The 22,472-nt window shown below is 33.1% G+C and overlaps 2 protein-coding genes across 3 annotated transcripts in view; one reads left to right on the top strand and one right to left on the bottom strand.

The window, feature by feature from the left end:
• Positions 1 to 22,472, bottom strand: part of LOC134258314 (fibrinogen C domain-containing protein 1-B-like) — a 125,912-nt gene that overhangs the window by 28,108 nt on the left and 75,332 nt on the right. The window lies entirely within an intron of this gene.
• LOC134258306 (uncharacterized) lies at positions 3,431 to 20,836 on the top strand. 2 transcript variants are annotated; one of them, XM_062740835.1, is made up of 2 exons: positions 3,431 to 4,321; positions 20,247 to 20,836. In XM_062740835.1, exons 1-2 carry the CDS (start codon positions 3,520 to 3,522, stop codon positions 20,657 to 20,659), a joined length of 1,215 nt encoding a protein of 404 aa, XP_062596819.1. In that variant the 5' UTR covers positions 3,431 to 3,519; the 3' UTR covers positions 20,660 to 20,836. The 2 variants fall into 2 exon arrangements, with proteins under 2 accessions (XP_062596819.1, XP_062596818.1); XM_062740834.1 differs by lacking the exon at positions 20,247 to 20,836 and adding an exon at positions 5,358 to 6,308 and having other exon boundaries at positions 3,434 to 4,321.

Genomic DNA, 22,472 nt, shown 5'->3' with positions numbered 1-22,472 from the left:
AAGATGATTTAATAAAAATAATTTATAACATTTGGCATTAAGTGTTTCTGTTTCCTACCCAAACGTTTTGTAGCAATATAAATGTAGCCGTCTAAATCATCATAGTTTTATCTCCTTCTAATTGGCTGAATCATTTTGCCTTTCTATCAGTAAAAACCATTGTTTTGTAACTATGAGAAATATTGTCTGATGAAAGTAATTACATCAAAATAAATTTTAGTTTGATATTTAATGTCTATATTGGAGAGAATCTTATAGTTTCCGCGATTACTGGGAAAAATCTATCGGACAATTCTTAATCCCTACCTTCCACCATGTCAGAAAATGCATTCCTTTCTCTAAGGGATATTCTGAATAAAGAAATATAACTCCTCTCAAAAACAGAAACTGAAGAAATTCGTTATGAATGACATTATGTTGTTGCCAATCTAATGAAAGAGATTTATGATATCACATTAACATTGCCAGCTCTTGAGATAAGACAACAGAGAAAGTAAGAGAAAATTCAAGACTCAAGAAATTGAAAATTCAAACGTGCAATTTTTAAAATCTTACATGTGAAGATATAAAACTTTCATTAGAGATATCACTACCTTGTTAAGAAAAATTGATCTTTTCAGAGAGAGAATTATGAACAAGTCTGGATATTACAGACATTAAAGCACAAATGGAGAATTTTACTTACACAAGACTCAAGAACAGCTTGGGGGCTAATCAAACGAAGGCGGACTTTTGTCAAAACTTTTTATCAAAAGTTATACAATAGCAAAATTGGTAGACATTTTAAACAATAATTTTAAAATGTTTGAATTAAGAATTACAAATATATCATGAATAATAAAATAAATACGCACGCTAACTCTTGATTCCCGCCTACATTTTGGAACAATTTAATTAATTATAAATAGAAATTCGGCCATAAAATCTTTGTATAACACAAAGAACAATTCCATGGTAATTGATGAATTGTCTTAATACCAGCGCTAAACAGTAAATTATCCATAATTTCAGTTCCTGAAAGGAGGGTAGACGATATTTTTCATTGAGATCGGAGTTCCAAACATCACCATATTTTGAAATAGTCTTGAATATGATTAAATGTTCCATATACCTTTTCGTACGTTTCAGGCAAATAAATAAAACAAAAATATATCATCAAAATATAATGTTTCAGTTGTAAATAGTTTTGAAATTGGTAGAAAATATGCATTTTTATCGTTTTTTTGTCAATAAACATATGCCCTCCCCCCCCCCCCCTATTTGCTTTGGAATAAAATCTGTGAAATAACATTCCATATTAAAAAGTAATTTTTGTGACACGGGGGGAAAGATGTTTTAAATTTTTTTTCCGTTTTTTGTTGACAAGTTTTACCAAAATTTTAGAGTAATCTCTCTTTTTTCCCAAATAAGTAATGTTTTATGGAAATCTATATAATTATCTATAAAAAAATATTAAAGACTCATCGAATATGTTAACTTTTGAAAATTGACTTGGAGGTAGTCGGGAGAACAATACTATCGTTCACAGTTCTTTTTTTCTTCTTTTCTTCAAAATTTTAACTGTATCATAAGTGCTATGCCGCAGTTAGGCTTATCTTTATTATTTACAAACAATAAGTCATCTCTCTTTAAATGGCGAAAATAAAAAAGAGAAAAAAAAAATAAAACAAAATGTCAAAGTCACAATTTACCCATTGCCTGATAAGCCAAATTGTGACTCAATATTTGCTTAGTGGACTTTCATAAGCTATGTTCTCCTTTTTGAAAAATGGCTTTTGTATGTAAATGGAATAGGCGGATATTTATTGAACTCTGAATCAGGCGATATAGGGTCTCATGGACAGTAAAATCTTATCAAAAGACGTAAAAACGATAAAGAGAAAAAATTAGCAGTTTACCGTTGCGGACACAACGAAAGCAAAATTACCCGGTACGAAATACCAACAAAACTACACATGGTTCCAAAACTACTGTAAATGGCATGTAATACTGACAGATTTTAGTAAGTTGGTTATTGACACAAAAATGTTAATTTTAACATTAATTAAATGTTTTATTTATAACATGTCTGTATTGAAATATTTACTCCAAAAACTGTTTTAAACATTGTTTTCTTAAAGCAATATAAACCATGTAATTACAAAGTATATGTATGTACTTGCAGTTTTTTATTATAAGTTCTGCAAAGAAATATTGAGATTTGGTGTTGAAAATTAAAAAAAAAACAATTCTCTCCTTCTCTCTCTCTCTCTCTCTCTTTCCAGATTCAATTATTCAATTTCTCCATAAAAAATGGAGGAAACATCCCAACTCACACTATTTTATGTGCCTGAAGTTTGTAGGCTTTAATGTTAAACCTACTTTGGTCTTCTTTTATTAAAAAGATGACCTTATCGATAAAATATAATGACATCTCATACATGCATGATCGTATATTAAATTCTTACATTTCTACCCAAGGACCGATTTCCTCTTGTTGTTATTTGCAGATAAATTGTAATATATACCCAAAATTTGAATAATACAATCTTACCTTAATCAAAATCGGGATCAGATTTGAGTAAACCTCAAAATAGACATTATAAATGCTTCCTTCTGCAAACAAGGTGTATAATTTTTCAAATCCACAATTTTGATTTGAATGTTTTATAAAATAATTCATGTATATATGTATTGAGTTTTAAATGTCTGTTAACCTTGGTGCAACCGGTTTAAATTGCCATTAATCTTAACATCACGTTAATGCATAATTTACAAATAGTCTATTTTATGCAACCGAATCCTGGAAAGCATCTTTTATATGAGTCTGCTGCTCTCTCATTGTGAGTAATTGAAACGCTGGATTACTAATGGAGGAAACGACTTTTATAGTTTAAATGGAATCAAAAATTAATTTCCAGTGCCGCGGGAAAACAGATTTAAATTAAAATGATACGCTGCGTGAGGTTTTTTTATAACCCTCCGTCTTGGCTAGAGTAAAACCATATTTGGAGGAGGGGATTTCAATTATCTATTGAGCTTTTTGGAAACAATTTTTAGAACACAAAGGTTAAAGATAGTCATACAAATTCACAGATAAGAAGATTAATATTGTGCAGTCGTGTAATACCTGGTGAAAAAGAAAGAAAAAAAATCATTGTTTTAAAGAAAGATCATCAATCGGACTAAAAAGAAAGTACATCCCTCTCTGGTACCTTTTACAAAATAGGTCGCACAAATAGTTGCAGAATTCTTCTACGTTTATGACGTCAAAGTAATAAAAAAGGAAACAGTACTTATCGCAGTTTTGTTCTTGATATCTCGATTATCCAAATAGAACATGACACAGGGATCACGAAATAATACTTTCTTACAGTTTTGTCATTCCTTCTAGGTAAATGATACTGTATTAGATAATTGTACTTGATGGTTTAGATCCAGGGGTTTGCTGTATGCATTTTACAATTCTACATATTAAACGTTGCTTAAAGTTATACGAAACATTCAGTCGTAGTCTAATGCACGATAGCACTAGAGACAATGGAGCGGATATTAGTTGTTATATTAATTTCTTTCCTAGAGATAGCGTGCCATCCCTTGCTTAAAGAAGGCGATTCATTTGAAAATCCACAGTTATTTCTCAGTACCACGTCGAGTAAAGTATCCAGCGTTTTGAGAGAAATTCTGAATCAAGAAAGCTTAGTGCGCCTGTCAATGGTACAAAAAATTCAGAAGCTGGGTATGGATTCCATCGATAACAAAAATATTACTCAGGTCATGAAGAAAAGACTTGATGACCTAATTTATGAGGTAAAGGCATTGGAGTCAGGTTATCAAAGAATGGAAAAAGAGAACTCAGCACTTAATGAAAAATGGAAGTTCATGCGGTCTTCGATGGCTAACACTACAAGTCTTACACTTAACAAAATTTATCCTTTAAATGAAACAGAGATTTTACTTCTTATGGAACAAATGTCTTCTCTAAAACGGGAAAATGATGAACTTACTCGGGAACGTACAGAAATAAATACACAACTTGTGGTTTTAAACAAGACAATCAGTTTGTCAGAGAGATATTTGGAAATTTTAAAAAACGAGACGATGTTCAACAAGCATAAAATTGACATTCTTGTAGAAGAAAACGAGAGTATGCAGAAAAAGTTACTTCAGATGAACGAAACATTTAGCGAGAACAACAAAAATGACTTAATTACACGTATGCAGGTAGTTGAAGGTAGTTTTGGAAGTTTTGAACATACAGTCAATAAAACAATGGAAAATCTTTTTCAGGAACAAAACAACTTTAGCAGACAACTAACACATCTTTCCACACAAATCACAGGTATGTATCAATATTTGATTTACGAACATATGAATTTTCTTGGATATACTTTGATGTGAACATCAATCCGAAAAAATGAGTCAGAAGTTTAAATTGATAAAAATGCATTGACACGAGTATTACATGAGGGAATATTTTCTTCCCAATGGATTCAGACTGACAAAAAAAAAACGGAATCAGTTTTGATTGGAATATTTTACTTCACAGTTCCTGCATTTGCATACTAGACTGGTCAATACTTAAAATAATTAAAACGCATTATTAGATTCACATCTGACAAACCGCAAAACGTTGTAGGCCATTATGATTTGAATAAAATGTCTTATTCTAAAAAAATAAACAGTATAATAAGTCAAACGCTTACATAAAATCTGACGCCTTTGTAAATTGAATCAGCTGTGCATGGCCTTCTTATTTAAATATCAATTATTTTGAAATCTGCGTTTATTCATCGAAAAAAAAATAGTTGCTAATGTAGAGTTACATAATAGAAATTATTGAAAAGCAAAAAAAATCAGTCTAAAAAGTTAATTAAGACATCAATATGGAATAAATTCCTCCTAATCTGATACGAGAGGCGATTTCCACATCAACACACCAACTGATCAGTCTTCTTTAATCTGGCAATATTGTTATATATATATATATATATATATATATATATATATATATATATATATATATATATATATATATATATATATATATATATATATATATATATATATATATATATACGACGAAAAAAGATTTGTTGGTGATAAGAATCAATATCTTCATTTCAATGGATAAGCAGAATTCATTGAATGAATGATTTTAACTAACAAGGGTTAATTTATGTTACATTCCCTTCTTTAGATTGATTGATTGTTTGTTGTTTTTACGTTCATCTCGAGATTTTTTCACTCATATGTAAACGCCACCACTTGTCGGTAGAGAGCTTCAAATTTTTTTTCCATTCTTTAGAAAAAGATCCTTAATTTAAATGTGCATATAACAAATGAACATAACAAATGAACATTTCTTTCTCCATTAGAGAGACTTAAATCTCCTCCTTCCAAGAGTAAATCCATCGCTTTTTATGTCTACATGTCTCGGAACACAGGGGCAATATCTGGTCAGCAGATCTTGACATTTGATGTCGTGAAAACTAACGTTGGAAATGGATACTATTATGCAACTGGAATATTCATCGTTCCGGAAACTGGCATTTATGTATTTACTTGGACAATACGAGAAAACAGCACTAACCGTCACTCGACACAGTTAGTGAAAAATACTGATGAAGTTGGAATAATTCACACACAAGTTCACCACGATTCAGACATAGCCGGAACCGGAATTGTTGTTGCGCATGCCAATACAGGAGACAGCGTTTTTGTAAGAACTCACTCATCATGGAATTATGGAATTATTGTAAGCAACAGTGCAGGAAGATCGTCGTTTGCTGGATGGAAAATTGAGTGAAAATTGTACATTCTTATTGTAGAGACGGGTGTTGTAGGTGTTTGTAGTACAGATTCTAGATAAAGTTTTTTTCAAGAAAAATATCATCCATTAAATTGAAAATAACTTACATTTTAGATTTATTATTGGTGACTATTAAAAGTGATTTTTTTAATATGTGACTTTATACTGGAAATGTTGGTTTGACTAGAGTTGTCCATCGAAAAAAAACCCACTATCTACAAGATTGACTTTCCTAAAACCTTGGAATGTCATCTCTTACGTTTTACTAATGTCTCAGAATAAAAGGAAAATGTAACATTTTTGTTCAAATTTTAACCATTTATTTCAATGTGGGTCTCCGAATATGAAAATTTATGTAGAAAAAATTATAACCATTTAGCGATTTTCAAAGAAAAAAAAATACATTTAAACATTAGTAATTCTTTGAGAATTGCTAAAACCTTACCGTTCCTTTTGTCCTTATTTCACGACCACTTTTTCTATACCACCTAAAACGTTTTAATAAAGGTGCAAAGTAGACATTTTCCTAATTGATCTTATTCTTTCCTTTAGTGAATTGGCTATTGAGTCACTGAGGACATCATAGCAAAAATGAGTCACTCTTGCATCACGCTCTTCTGCTGTCCAGTTTCAAATTTTAGTGCTAGTATTAAGGATCATGAGTATGTTATATACTACAAGCAAAAATGGCAAAGAAATCGGAAAAAGTTTATTTATTTGTCTTCAAATGCACCAACCTAATTATTAACATTTACATGTTGTTTTATTCCTTTCTCTGTGTCCAATTTCAACTGTCTACACACGAAGAACAGACATTACTTTGATTTCTGAAAACGGAAGCACCGCTTCAAATTTCATTTTTTCATTCGCATCTAGTGCGGTATACGTAAAAGGATACTTGATTTTTAAAGTCTTTGTTGGAACAAAGAAGCCTAGGTGTTATGTGTGGACAACTGGAACTTCTTGCTTATCCCCCCGTGTTTTTTTTTTGTGTGGCTGTAAATGAATATTTAAAATGTATAGAAAAAATAGAGTCATATACAGATTTTTTTTATTAGTTATGTTAAGACTCACAAAGCACTATATGTAGGTGGATTAAAATGATGATGTTAAGTCCAGAATTGATAGGTTAAAATGGCAGGTCAACAGGTGATGGTCACTCCTCTAAACACCTGATCTCACATGTGGTTTGTCCGTAAGTCTATGTTTTTGCTCTGTTTAAGTTTCTTTTTCTTTAATTGATTCATGAGACTTTTAATTTTACCATCATCTTTTACAAAATTCTGCATCACATGGTGTAAGATATGTTTCAGCTTAAAGAGCATCTGAAAACTGTATACTAGTACCGGATGGTTATATATTAGATATTGCAGGTCGGACAATGCACATACTTTTGCTAAGTTCAATAGAAAACCTTTCAAAATGCAATATTGTATCAACAAAGCTTTATTAAACAAATGGAGATAATGAACAGTATTCAAAATCAAAAGTCCATAAAACAATACAAAATAGGAGCAGAACAGACACGGACCTCCAAAACATCAGAGGTGGGATTAGGTGCCATGGAGGAGTGAGTATCCCCTGTTGCCCGGTCACAGGCGCCGTGTGCTCCTTGTCAAGATCGGGAAATAACGGGGAAAAACTCTGTATAAATAATAGATTAAAAATAAATAAACCTTCAGTCAGTATTTGACTTAATGATAAATTGTACTTGCTGACAAGGTCATTATTTCGACAATAAAACTTACGAAATGTTGACTTTAAACAAGACTGCTAAAATTCAACTTTCACGAACTTGTTTGTCAATAATTTACCTCGTTTTAGAAATTGTTCATACGTAGAGCAAGCTGTTTCGTATCGAATCACATGAGACATTTAAACTCCGTTTGCGGGTGATGAAGGTATACTGCTGCATAAGTAAGGGAAGTTGACGATAGAAAGGTCATCACGTTTATCATAGATCTTGGTCGTTAGATTACAATAACCGTAACGTCTTTCTTAAGTAAAATATACAAATATGAAACAGATGTGTCTGACTCTGTGGTATTTGAAATTTTAAGGTGTATTTTCATAATTTGATATCGATAGTGTACAATATCAGATTGAGTTTTGCATATACATATGATGATATTATAAGTGTAATTCGAATATGTGCTCCGTGAATTTGTATTGTGCTTTCTTGTCACATTGAATGGTGGAATATCAAGGATTCATCTTGCCATTTTCTTGTAGTTAAATTAAGAATTCACTTTATTCAATGTTTTTGTATTTTTGTTGAAGTCTCATATGATCCGTGATGTGGTATGATGTTAAAAATCTCCACATCTAAATGAGCTTGATGAAGGCGACAGTAGTGATTTTGTGAAGGATATGGAGAGAACGAACAATTTTCAATATAAAAGTCCATCAAACAATACTAAATTGGAGCAGAACAAACACGATCCTCCAAAACATCAGAGGTGGGAGCACGTGTTATGAGCATCCCCTGCCGACTGGTCATACCCGCTGTGTGCTCCTTGTGATGATTGAGAAATAATGGAAAAATTCGTCGTCAATTCAGTGAGTAGATAATGGACTAACAATAATGAAAAACGCTTTTTAGTATTTGACTCAATGAAAAATTGTATTTGCATGCTGACTAGGTGAATATATCGACCATAGAACTTACGAAATGGTGACTGTAAAAGAGACAGCTGAAATTCTTGTTTCATCAACTTGTTTGTCAATAATTTACCACGTTTTAGAAATCGTTCATAGGTAGAGCATGCTCTAGCGTATTGAATCAACTGAGATATATAAACTCCGTATGCGGGTAATAAAGGTATATTGCTGCATAAGTAAGGGGTGTTGACGATAGAAAAGTTAAAGTCATCACGTGTATCATTGATCTTGTTTGTTAGTTTACCTTTTCCAAGATTTTCTTAGATTGTCTTTTCCAAGCAAAATTCCAAGTATGTGTAAACCTTGGTTGTATATTGAAATAAAACAACAGGTTTCAAAGTTCAGCAGGTTATATTATTCCAATTCCAATTAGTTTCACAAATGGTAATCAATACAATTATGGCCCTGCAAAATCAATGTACCAAACCTCATCAATGTATACAATAATCAAGTGTTCATCTTATACTACAAAACACTAATCATAAAATAGTCTCTCACTGAAAATACGTATCTGAACGCATTTACTAAATATAGTTATATTTTAAACACTTATAAATTTAATTTATAAAGTGATCTCCACTGAACCTATTTAACTATGAAAGTTTAGTGATAAAATAAAACAATTATTTACACTTACATTTACAAATAATATTTAACAAACGACTTACCAAAATTATGGAATGTAGGCTCTCCAAAAATATAGGAAATTTATCTAAGTGCTGTGCTGTGCTAAAATAATTAAACATGCAAGTTTTTAACTACTGGAAATATAGAAATCTCATCCTGAAACAATGCTCAAACTTCAAAGATAAAAACCAAACAAAAAGTCAAACATACCATGACTGAAAATCCAAAGTCCACTAAAGTAAACTAAATATAGACACAACCTGCTGGAACCACAGCACTGGACAAGAGTGACCAACACCCAAAATAGATTCAAAACCTGTCTATGGTCACTAGTCATGTGATATGTCCACACCAATCGCTCAATAGAGTTTTGGTGGGAAAATAATTAATTCAACAAAATGTAACATAAATCAACACAGACACTTTTAATAACTTTGTAATTTTATATATTTGTAAAACTTTTATTTATCTACCTATATTTCATAATTATAAACGCAATTTTAAAGTTATATATACAAAATTCTGCTATGATACATCCTCCCCCTGGCTATGAAATGATGTCCCATCATTTTACAATGGAATCAACCACTTTCTGTATCAAAGCCGGAGAAGTAGCTTTCAAAACATCCGAGCAGATTAAGTTCGTAATTAACTGCAATTTTTCCTTACCTGCATCATTAACTTCTCTCTCTGACTCATGCATATGCCTCTTGCCATTTTGGTTTCTTCCTAACCCTAGCTGACCTATGTAAACCAGTTTCCTCATTACCTCCCTGGGCCACAACCTCAGGTTGTAGATTTAGTTCTTCCTGTTGCTCATGTGGAGTTTCCTCTGGCTGACCTTCTTCTTGAGCTTCCACTGGTTCCTCTTCTTGTTGAACTTCTTTTGGTTCCTCTTCTTGAGTTTCCGCTGGTTGCTGAGTCTGCCCTGAATCTGGCTGTGGTGCCACATCATGTCTGACTTCAACCATATAAACTTCATCTTCAGTCTCACTGTCACTGCTTTGGTATTTTCTCTCCTCTCGCTTTGAATGGTCCACCTTCTTAATCTGTGAACTCTTCTTCTCTGTTTTCCTTCTTACACTTGTGTCAGGCCTGACATCTGTAAGTTCTCTTCTTGTTCCTGTAGGAATGAATAAATTCCTGTGGACTGTCTTCTCTACACCATCTTCATCTGAAATTAGAAAAACTGGAAGTGTGAATGTGTGTGTGAATGTGACTAAAAAACTTATGTAACTTTACATGTCACTTCGTGAATAAAAAAAAAAAAAAAAAAAAAAAAACTGGAATATCTGGGTTAGGTTGTGATTTAATAAAATAAACTTTCTCCTCAAACTTATCTGCTATTTTATGCTTCCCTTCGTAAGCTAAAATCCGTAATAAAACTTGATCTCCAATACTAAGCTTCTTTGCCTTCGCTTTCTTGTCAAAATGACTTTTCTGCTTTATTCTTGACTTTTCTGCTGTTTTCCGTACTATGTCAAAGGTCTTCTCCATTTTGTTCTTCATATCTGTAATATACTCATCATAATTTGGTTTCTCTTCACTGGTATCCTCTAATCTGAATGCTAAGTCTACAGGTAGTTTTGGCTTCCTCCCGAACATTAATTCAGATGGGGAATACCCAGTACTTTCATGTTTTGTACAGTTGTACGCATGCACTAAAGATGGTATATACTTTTTCCAATCTTGCTTTTCTCTATTTTTCAATGTTCCTAGCATACTTAGGAGTGTCCTGTTGAATCTTTCGGTCTTTCCATTTGACATCGGGTGGTATGGAGTAGTTCTCGATTTTTCTATCTTTGTAATTTCACATAATTCTTTGATCAGATGACTTTTAAACTGAGCTCCTTGATCACTATGCAATCTAGCTGGAATTCCATAATGTACTATAAAGTTGTTGTAGAATGCTTCTGCTGTTGTTTCTGCAGTTTGGTTTCTTGTTGGAATGGCCATGGCATATCTGGTATAGTGATCAGTAATGACTAAGATGTTACAAATCCCTCCTTTGCATGGTTCCAATGTCAAGTAGTCTAAGCAAACTAATTCTAATGGATAAGATGATGTTATGCTGACCAACGGAGCTTTCTGACATGTTGACTTTCTCCTTAGACATCTGTCACAGATCTTTATCCAGTTTTCTGTATCAAAACTCATCCCTACCCAATAAAATCTGTCTCGCAATAGAACTGTTGTCCTATCTTTTGCGGGATGACCCATGTTGTTGTGAAGTCCTATAAGTGCTGATTGAATAAGTTGTCTAGCCAGTACTAGTTGGTTTACGTTGTTTTCTTGAAGCTTTACAGTCCTGTATAGTACCCCTCTGATTAGTCTAAAGTTGTCAAAAATTTTCATCATTGTACCGTGGTCTTTTGTTCTGGGTATGGCATGTCTAGGTGGTAAACGTTTGCTTCTCACTGCTTCTATCCAAAATCTTAATAAAGTATCTTCATGTTGTAATTTCCTAAGTTCTCTAATTTCCATTTGAGCTAACGGTTGTCCTGGAAAGTCTGTTATTTCTATGATGTCCAATGGTTCCACTGATTCTGCCATGTTGACAATATGTGTACTTACCTGAGTTTTCCTGCATACTGCCTGTACCGCTTCTGAGGTGATGTTCCTATTGGCCAGTGGGTATCTGGACAACGCATCTGCATCCGTGTTGATCTTACCTGGCTTGTATGTTATATCGAAATCGAATGCCGATAAAGCTGAAACCCACCTCTGCCCAGTTGCGTCTAGCTTGGCTGTTGTCAGTATGTAAGTTAAGGGATTGTTGTCAGTTTTTACCACAAATTTGTGTCCATATAAATAATCGTAGAATTTCTCGGTGACGGCCCATTTCAAACATAAAAATTCCAACTTCATCGCCGGGTAATTTTCTTCTGATTTTCCTAATGTTCTGCTGGCATAACTAATAACTCTTAACTTTCCTCCTTGTTCTTGACATAAAACTGCTCCTAAACCTTCTGTGCTGGCATCTATATGTAGTTCGAATTCTTTGTTGTAATCTGCATATGCTAGTATTGGGGCATGCGTCATATGATATTTCAGCTTATTGAATGCTATGTCATGTTCTGGCTTCCATCTCCAACCCTTTTCTTCTGTTTTAGTCCTCTTTTTCCTTTGGTTCTGTGGTGGCATTACTTCTTGTAGCGGCTTGACGATTTTACTGAAGTCTTTGACGAAACGTCTATAAAATCCTGCAAATCCTACAAACTGGCGCACTTCATCTGGATGTGTAGGAACTGACCACTCTAAAACCTTCTTGACTTTTTCTGGATCTGTTGAAATTCCACTAGCTGATACTACGAATCCTACATATTTGACTTCTTCTTGAAAAAATTTGCATTTCTTGGGATTGAGCTTTAAGTTGCATTCTCTTGAAAATAATCTGGAGACGTTCTAGATATTCCTCATAAGAATTTGAAAAAATGATCAAATCGTCCAAATAAATAACGCAAATCTTCATGTTTAAATCTCCAAGACATTCTTCCATGAGACGTTGATAAGTCGCGGGACTGTTTGAAAGGCCAAAAGGTAAACGGTTAAATTCATAAAATCCAATGGGTCCAACGGTGAAAGCTGTTCTGTGTTTGTGCGATTCTTCTATTTCAATTTGGTGGTATCCAGATTTCATATCTAAAACTGTAAAGTATTTTGATCCAGAAAGTATGTCTAAAATGTCCTCAATCCTAGGTAATGCGTAGGAGTCCTTGATGGTTCTCTGATTCAGCATCCTGTAGTCCACACACATTCTAATGCTGCCATCTTTTTTCTTCACCAGTACCACGTTAGATGCAAAGGGTGACTTGGATTTTCTAATGATCCCTGCTGATAGTAACCGTTCTATATGTGTTCTTACTTCATCAATCATAGGCGGGGGGATCCTTCTATATCTCTGTTTGAATGGACTCTCATCTGATAAATTGATCTGGTGTTTCACATCTGTAAAATGTCCAATGTCTGTATCTCCTTTGGAAAATATGTCATTATATTCTCTGTATCATCCCCATAGTTGATCTGTCTAAAAACTAAATAGTAATCTAACCCCCTCGGCAATGTGAATAAACGGAGCACATGTCAACTATTTAAGTAACTTAAAGTGTCAATACTGTTTGTATCTTTTAGAGAGAGAGAGAGAGAGGGAGGGGGAGAGAGAGAAGAAAAATATTTGAGAATGGTGCTACTGCTAATATTAGTCTTACCGCTGACCTAGTAAATATATATTTTCCGTTAGATTTCTATAATTGCTAGAACATGAATTTTTATTACTAGTCTGATAATTATTTATTAGTCTCGGACTTACAGACATTGGGTACTTATGAACCCTGCGTAATCGATCAACCAACCATTCATTTAGAAATAATGTTTTAAGTGACAAAATTAACAAGGCATAGTATAAGTTTATATATGGAAAACTGTACTGTTCAATAGGGGAACTCCCGTATGAGCAAATGAAACCCGAAATCTTAAACAGGGGTATATAATTATATGACTTGTACAGATGTCCGAGAACATTAGGAAACTGAATTACCTATCAGTAATTATTCAATATTTAGAAGATTTCCTTTTTTAACAGGAGACATCTGTCCTGTTTGTGAAAAGAAAATTGATACAACTTTCCGATCATGAAAACAAGGGAGGGAGGGGGGGGGCTCAATATTAAAGTCAGATATCTGTCTGCAAAGAAATAAATAGATGAAAACTAACTTGATGATTAATTAACTTTAATTCTTTAATTGAACAGGGATAGATATATTCAACACATAAATTTAAACTTGGATTTACTCATAGTTAATTTCAAATCATATTCTGAATTATTATACAGATATCAATAATATTTAGGTTAAAAAAATGATAAATGCCTGGGATTTTTTTTCATCAAAAATTAAAATAAGACTGTTTTTAAATGCAAAGTATAACACACAGTCATTTTCACACCACTACAGCCTCCCCGAGAGCGAGAACAATAGGGACAGTAATTATCAGTAAATGTCAGCACTTGTCTAAGTTTTTCAGCAGGGACAGTAAACGGGTCAGTAATTGTCTAAGTTTATCAGCACCGACTAATTTTGTCAGCACGTTTCTAAGTTTATCAGTACCGGGAGTAAAAAGGTCAGTAATTGTCTAAGTTTTACAGTAACGACAGCACATTGTCAGTAATTTTCTAAGTTTGTCAGTAAAAAATGGGAATGTCAGTACGTTTCTGACTTAGTAGTGAAAACCTCAGAGATGGGATTAAGTGTCATGGAGGAGTGACCATTCCCTGCCGACCGGTCACATATCACACTTGTAATGATCGAGAAATAGCAGAAAAATCCGTCGTCAATTCAGAGTATAAATAATGACAATTAATATGATAAACGTCATGCAGTCAGCAGTAGACTCAATGATAAATTGTATTTGCAGACAAGGTCATTGCATTGAGGGGTCATAGAAATTACGAAATAATAACTTTAAACGAGACTGCTGATATTCGTGTTTCATCAAATGTTTGTAAATAATTCATTACATTTTAGGAATTAGATCTTCATGCCACGTTTGTAAAATAAAAAAAGGTCGTCGTTGAGACATAATCTTACTCTTATTCATTTAATTTGATAGTTAAATATAATCATTAAAAAACAATGTACATGTAGACCTTTCATATTTTTTCCAGGAAAATTATATTCTCCAATAAAGAAACCCATTGTATTTTACGAATATATGTCTAAGCATACACCAAAGATAACTGTTCAATATCCATTGACTATTGATGTCGTGAAAACGAACGTTGGAAACGGGTACCATTCCACTACAGGAGTTTTTATTGTTCCGGAAACTGGAATCTATGTATTCACATGGACAATTAGAATGTATGTTGGTTATCAGCATTCAACACAACTGATGGTAAATACAAATGAAATAGGAATAATTCACACTGATGTCAACCATGGTTCAGACTTTTCAGGAACGGGGATCGTTGTGACGCATGTCAATGAGGGAGATGACGTTTTTGTGAGGACACATGCCTCCTGGAATATTGGCGCTATAAATAGCAATTCTGCAGGAAGATCCTCATTCGCAGGCTGGAAACTCTCTTAAACAAATAATACGCTTAAGTAGAACACCTGTATAAAATTATATATGTCGTAACCTAAAATGTTCTATAGAAAGTCACACTAGAATAACTGCTTAGCATAGACGTTTTGTACAATGTGATGTACGATTATCTTGCCTCTGATAAAAATCTTGAAATTACTTTGGTCGAGGAGCACACTGTATAAATTTATATTATGCTGCCTAAAGACAGTATATTGTTAATATACCCTTATGTAGAATGAAATAAAAGACGTCTAAATCGTATAGTGGTTTATGTGAAACTGAAACTGTGTAACTGTTGTGTACATCCTTGAAACCTCTGTCACGTCATAGCATTAGGATGTCATCGTTCAATAAAAGTATTAAACAGTAACTTAATTACGAGGGTTGTCCGGTAAAATCGTGGACAAGTTGTCTAGCGTGAAAAATAATCATTACTGCGCTCTGAAATTTTCACTACTCTATAGTACATACTTTATGAATAAACAAAGCAAATTTCAAATAAATATATGCGTAAAAAGACAAATTATGAGATTATATGCTATGTAATGTATCGCCTCACGGCGCAAGAATGATATCGTCAAAGTTTCTAAAACGGCGTTATGTTTCATCTTTGCGCTAAAAATAAAGTACGAGAAGTCCCATTTGAATTTAGGAATTTCATTGACGCACAAAATTTTGTCTCCATAAACAGTTGAGGAACCAATATGGCAAAATCGTGCAATCTTTCTTTATGGGTAAGATACAGACAATATCCCCATCATCATTCAACAGTTGGACAATCTTATATTGACGGTCAACAGTGACAACGTCTTTTTTGCTATTACAACAGCAGTTTGTCCATATGTTGTACCTGGAGATTCGATCAAGAAAGACTTCACTTAAAAACTCCGATTTCATTTCTATACTAAAGATCTGTTGATTTAAAAAAAAATAAATTAAAGTCTCTTGAGGTGTTTTTACACTATTTAGATAAAACTGAACTGCTCTCCGGTGCACCATAACGTCATCAAACATCACCATTTTTCGAGTGTTGTGCTTTCCACTTTCCAATTTGGAATGCTCAGAAAACTGCCATTAATTAAACAAATGTCTTGAAATTTTCAAAAAGACGACAAAATTTATTGTGGAATCGGATTAGAATAATTTTTAACCCAATCTCATCTATTTAAATCTTTTATTTCGAATCAATACTCGTGTTTTCACTAATAAAACCTTCTTTTTTTACCATTCACCGTAGGACCGCAACCTGTGTACATTCGAGCTTAATAAAATCTTTATTTTTACTTTAATATGCTAAAAAAAACATCCACTGAAAATTTCATCTTAGTGTTCCGATCATTTTTCGAGAAAAACGCTTTTTCCACGATTTTACCGGACAACCTTCGTATATTGATCAAGGTAAATTAGAAAAGTACTAATATCTATAATTCACAATATTTTTGAGCTCACTAAAGTATTGAATAAGAAATTCTTTGGACGGAGAAATACAAACAATTTGAGTTGGAAAAAAAATGCTCAAAAAGGTATTCACAAAGTCACATGAAAATTACACTCTTTCACTTTGTTTAAGTTTCAATTGCACTATGTCTTTGAGTTATATCATGACAAATTTGAACAAAGTCTCCAAGAATCGTCTATCTACTCTACTCTTCACTCTACTGTCCGAAGTACTCCTTGATGTTTGCGTTCTCTTTGGCTTGAATTTTCTTATTAAACTGATCAATCTGATTATCCATAATCATTACCTTCCTCTTCATCTCTGTGAAATCTCGTAACTCGATAAGGTTCTTGCTGTTAGCTTCTGCGTAATTCTGAGTTAGATTGTTGGCCTCATTGGTGTAGCGGTTTCGTTCCTTTCCAGCTGGTAGATGATGTTCATCTTTTCCTCGGTCCCCTCTTAGTTACTCGGAATGTTTTGTTCTAGGTTTTTCTGATCAACCTCAGTTAGCTTCTTTGCTGCCTCCAACTTCCTCTTCAGACCAATAATTTGATCCCTAGAAGTTTTCCTTTGCTGCTCTACATTTGAGTGAATAGTATCTCCCACTTGCTTAAGTTTCTTCGAGGTATCTTTCTCGATGATTTGAGCCGTTGTATCTCCTGTTTGCGCGTATTAACTTCAACTTCTTTTTTCTTCAACTCTTCAGCTTGATTTTCAGCTGCCATCTGATTTGTAGCAATTAACTGTGCATCAGATTTGGATTGAAGCTTTGTAAACTGGATATGTAAACGGTTAACATCTTTCATGGTTTTTCTGTCAGTCAAAATCCTCTGTTCTGTTATCTGCTGTTCCAATTTAGCAATGATACTTTTATTGTTCTTCATGTCGTCCCGTAGATTCTTGATTTCTCTGGTCTTTGCATCCAGTTAAGCCTTTGCATGTAAAGTAGAGGTACTTTTCATTTTGGTTTTTATCACGTTGAATGATGACGTCTTTTACAAAGAACTTTATACGGTAATAACCAATATTTGCCCCCCAAAATCAAACCTTGGCGGAGAAATATTTAATTATGTTCTTAAACAGTGGAATATATGCTGACTTCAAAACACTGAATATTTTCATTAGCAATGACGTCATATGTTTGAAATGACGTCACGAAAATGACGTAAATTTAAAATTTCCATAATTTGTACTGAAAAATGTACATTTTACGTCGATATTTTGAGTAAATATCACCGAGCGCAGATTTGATCAGGCTTTATATTTTGATATTATGTGTAGAATGATAATATCAATGAAATATGTAAATATAGTTCCGGAACAAACTTGAGCTCTATAAATTTTAAAGCTAAAATTGTTGAAATTTTGTCCATTTTGTCCTCTTTGTAAAAAATGACAAAAATCGAACTAGTTTGTGACGTCATAAAAACAAAAAATGTCAGTAAACTACTTTGAAACTATAATATGATCTGTTAATTTATATTTCTCTTACAATTTATAAAATTCAGCACATATCAAGAATTTTTCAAAATTTGACTTTTGTGGGGGCAAAGATATGCAATATACGGCATATAGTTCTTTTGCAGTTAAATGTGATCATGACATTCTGCAACACGATTTCTGCCTAAACAGTTAAAGCACAGTTTGTCTCGTCCGACAATTTTCAACTTTTTGTATCCTGTAAACAACTATTTGAATGTTGTGACTCCTTGCAAAATGACCGTTCACGGTAGCTCAGTCGCTAGAGCGCTCGCTCCGTGATCGGGAGGTCGTGAGTTCGTATCTCGGCCGCGACTGACCTAGTCGTTAAAAACGGTAGCAACTGTTCCTTCGCCATGCGCTCGGCACTTTGAAGTGAAAGTTGCGGGTCCTTCGGATGAGACCTTAAAAACCGAGGCCCCGTGTCAGCGGCAGGCGTTGGCACGATAAAGATCCCTCACTGCTCAATGGCCCTGAGTGCCGAGTAAAGGTCAAAATTTGAAGCCCTTCACCGGCATACGGTGACGTCTCCATATGAGTGAAAAATTCTCGAGAGGGACGTTAAACAAAATACAATCAATTAATTCTTGCAAAATGCACAGCAAACTTGATGATTCCGAGGACTGTAGTTCCGTTGTAGTTGCTCCTCACTGGATTATGGGAGTATGTACAAAAATGCTGTAGCAAAAAATGCTGAAAAATGCGGAAGATCTCACCTTGGTAATAGGTGATTATTATCAAACGTAATACTTTCTAAATAGTACTCAATATTTTCTTTTCATTTGAACACGCAAGAAGCCTACTAGTAGCCTTTAGTGCTATTCGAACTTAATGGTTATTATTGCTAGTCTTTCATTTGGATGCATATTCATGTTTTAATGGACCTGTTTAAAGACATGAAAATTGATAAAACACGATTGGAGTCCTTGATTCTCTTTACCATAATAAAATGAAACCTGTTTCTTTGATTCTTCTTTTTTTATTATTGATCTAATTTTTTGGCCATAAAAAGCGGACTTTTGTTTTGTCATTTATCAAGCAAGTTTATAACATCTTAATTTTGTTTAAACATTTATGAAATGTATATTTTGGTATACATTATATTAAATTTTTTTTCCCTCAGCATTTTCTTAATTAGTGTCCAATTCTAAGGCCGTTTATGTCTATTAAAAAGTAGACTTTTTAAGTGTTAGTTAAAAAAAATTAATTGGAAATAAATGAGGAAATATACATATGAATAACACACATTTAAGATAATTCTTAAAAGTTTATACAAATTTGTAGAGTATTAATTAACTAATACATATAACATGACGTCCTAAAATATTTTGGTACACCAAGCAGGGGATGTGGTTAGAAATCATGCATGATATTCTGTTCTTTATGCTTTTGATTCCGAAGAAAAATGCTGAAAAGCAAACAATTTATTTATTGAGTCTTTTATACGTATCTTTAATGTAAACAGATATTATATGATGCTCAATCATACCTAAAATATTTGAGGGGTGATCAAAAAGTTTTTTTGTCACAAATCAACGCAGGTGCGTCACAATGTGAAAATGACGTATTTAAGGAATAACGGTTTATTAATTTTTCGATATCATGATGTGATCAATCGATTGCCTTGGGTGATAGTTTGCATTAACATCGAAGTCGTCCATGCATAAAATCATCACGCAGGCAAATTGATTAATCATCTTCATGGATAAAAAAAAATCTTATCGATATTCCTTATATTTACATGCTATTGATTCCACCAATATACGTGCTACAAGCCCCGCTTCTTGTCTTTCTTTGTCCCGCCCTGTACGTGATTTTTTTTAACGTCGCCTTTTGATGATCCAGTACATTTATGTAGAAATAAAGTAAATTGACTATTTGTAATTTTATCTCATATTTGTGTATATATAACCGAAATTTACCTTACGTATCTCATGGTTTTTTTCCGGAGACGTTACATTCTTAGTTGCTTCGAAATATTTCATTTAAAATAATGACTTATAACATAAATTTACAGTTTAAAAATCAATGTGACCAATTACTGTTTGAAAATATAAATATGCGACTTCAGAAAGTAGTATATGACTCTCTCTGAGTTACGAAAAAATGCTTGAAAAGTTTCTTTGCAATGAAAAGATAATAAACTCTTCATTTCTCTTTCAGAAAGATTGCCCTCTGCTCTAACACCGAAATCCATTGCATTCTACGCCTACATGTCTCAGCATACACCATCAATACATGTTCAATATTCTTTGAGATTTGATGTGGTGAAAATCAATATTGGAAACGGGTATCATCCTTCCACGGGAGTATTCGTTGTGCCAGGAACTGGTTTTTACGTTTTCACTTGGACAATACGAATCTACGGTAATTATAATCACTCTACTCAGCTGATGGTGAACACAAAAGAACAAGGTGTAATTCGTACACATGTCACCTCTGGTGTAGATTTTGAAGGAACGGGGATTGTGGTGGCGCAAGTTACTGCAGGAGACGATGTCTTCGTAAGGACACATGCTTCATGGAGTAATGGCGCCATTCTAAGTGACTCTGCGGGAAGATCATCGTTCTCATGATGGAAACTCTCCTGATCATCTCACAAACTAAAACCGAGAACTTTTGATTAATTTACAATTTACCTGTGTAAATAACATGTGTAGTAATAGAAATGTATATTATCTATGTATATTATTAAAATTGTAATCTTATGATTGAACTTGAATTAATACATTAAAGCTAGGGATGTCAATTTATTCGGACAGTTTACTCGAATAGTCAGATGCTTCAGTATATCAAAAGTTCGGATTTGTCTTTTCTCTTCAAAACGCTATAGTATATGCACCCATTATTAATCAATTACATGAAGGCATTTGAAAGTGTTTTGTCAATGACCCGTGACTGATTAACAACTAAAGCATACCTCTTACAAAAACAGAGAGATCTTGCGATTTTGATTATGAGAATTTGTGCAACAATGAATACCATCTTAAACAATAAAAAAACATCAGGAAGAAACATCCAGTTACCCAAAAACTGTCCTCTAATTTACATGCATTTACAATTATAAAACAACTTACTGACTAGTTGCATTACGTCAGAATTGCAAATAGAAACTCTTTAATTTGGATCTACAAAACCAAACAATTCTTGAACCTCCTTTCATTTTGAACGATAAGAGGTAAACAATCCTTGATAATTATTTCTGTGATAGCAACATTTTTTCCCAAATCTGCACTTGGGTATTTTTGTACAAAGTTTAATTTACTAGAAAGTTTCACTTGAAGCCTTCTACAGTGTACATTTTTTTTTACAGATTTGGCATATCATAAATCATATTTTATGTTCCACTAAAGAATGCAGCTTCACTTTCACATATCCGTCATATATGGTAACTTTTTTTCTCACACTAAATCTGTAGATTATAAGGGCATGTTTGCCGAATATAAATTGACATACAAATATTTCACTTTGAACAATTAAGTCTTAACTCGAGTTTTAATCACCAGAAAAGTAATCTTTTAATAAATGAATTGGTCGGATACAAGTTTATGATTTATTACTAAATTGAATTAAAAAATACTATTAAGTAGCATTTTTTTAAAGAATAACCGAGTATGAAAATATTAGTCGATAGTCGGTATGATCGAACGATAGTCAAGTACTCGTACTTGTGCTGACATTAATTTAAAAATATTTTTGTACACTTAATGTTATTGACGTATGTTAAATAAAAACATCACATACTTTATTTTAACTTTCTGCAGTGAGTTTTACTTTTGTGCCATACAGTTCTACAAAATATTCGTAGATTGTTTTGCATTTCTGCCTTGCCCTGCCCACCTACTCCTTAATTGTTTATTTTGTAAAATATAGATAAAATCGAAAGAAAATAAGTGTGTTCAATTGAGTAATATATATTAAACATTATTTTATCGTTATGTCTAAAGTGGATTGAATGATTGATTGTATGGAGACCTCTATCCTGGTTTGTTCTGTGTCCACGACCAGTTTTGTCCCATGTTCAGTTGTTTCCTTGATTTCTTTTGATTTAAGATTTTTAAATAAAACCAAAACTTTGGTGATAAGTGATAAATTTAGATTAGAAATTTAAGGTCTCTTGTCTTCAAAGACTACATGAAAATTGCCAACGAGGAAGTCCAACATGCTTTTATTGCTAACCCCAGAGTATTTACACATGTATGTGTAGAATTATAATTAGAGAGTGATTTTTTAACAAAATGATTTTGTAGACAATCAAAAGATATGGGTTCTTTTGTATTGAAGAAGCATGTATTCGTATTGTCTTAAAAACATATATCTAGATTATTTTTTATAGTAGTTCATGTTATTAATACAGAATATTTACATTTGCAAATGCTTTCCTTTATG

The sequence above is a fragment of the Saccostrea cucullata genome, unplaced genomic scaffold, assembly GCF_032062105.1.
Source record: "Saccostrea cucullata isolate Sc308-1 unplaced genomic scaffold, CSIRO_AGI_Scuc_v1 ctg11159, whole genome shotgun sequence".
Lineage (NCBI taxonomy): Eukaryota > Metazoa > Mollusca > Bivalvia > Ostreida > Ostreidae > Saccostrea > Saccostrea cuccullata.
This window is presented reverse-complemented; position numbering and strand designations above follow the sequence as displayed.

Coding starts and splice junctions, on each gene's coding strand:
- LOC134258306 (XM_062740834.1), top strand. CDS start 3,520: ATGGAGCGGATATTAGTTGTTATATTAATTTCTTTCCTAGAGATAGCG. Junction 4,322..5,357: donor TCTTTCCACACAAATCACAG/GTATGTATCAAT, acceptor TTTCTCCATTAG/AGAGACTTAAATCTCCTCCT.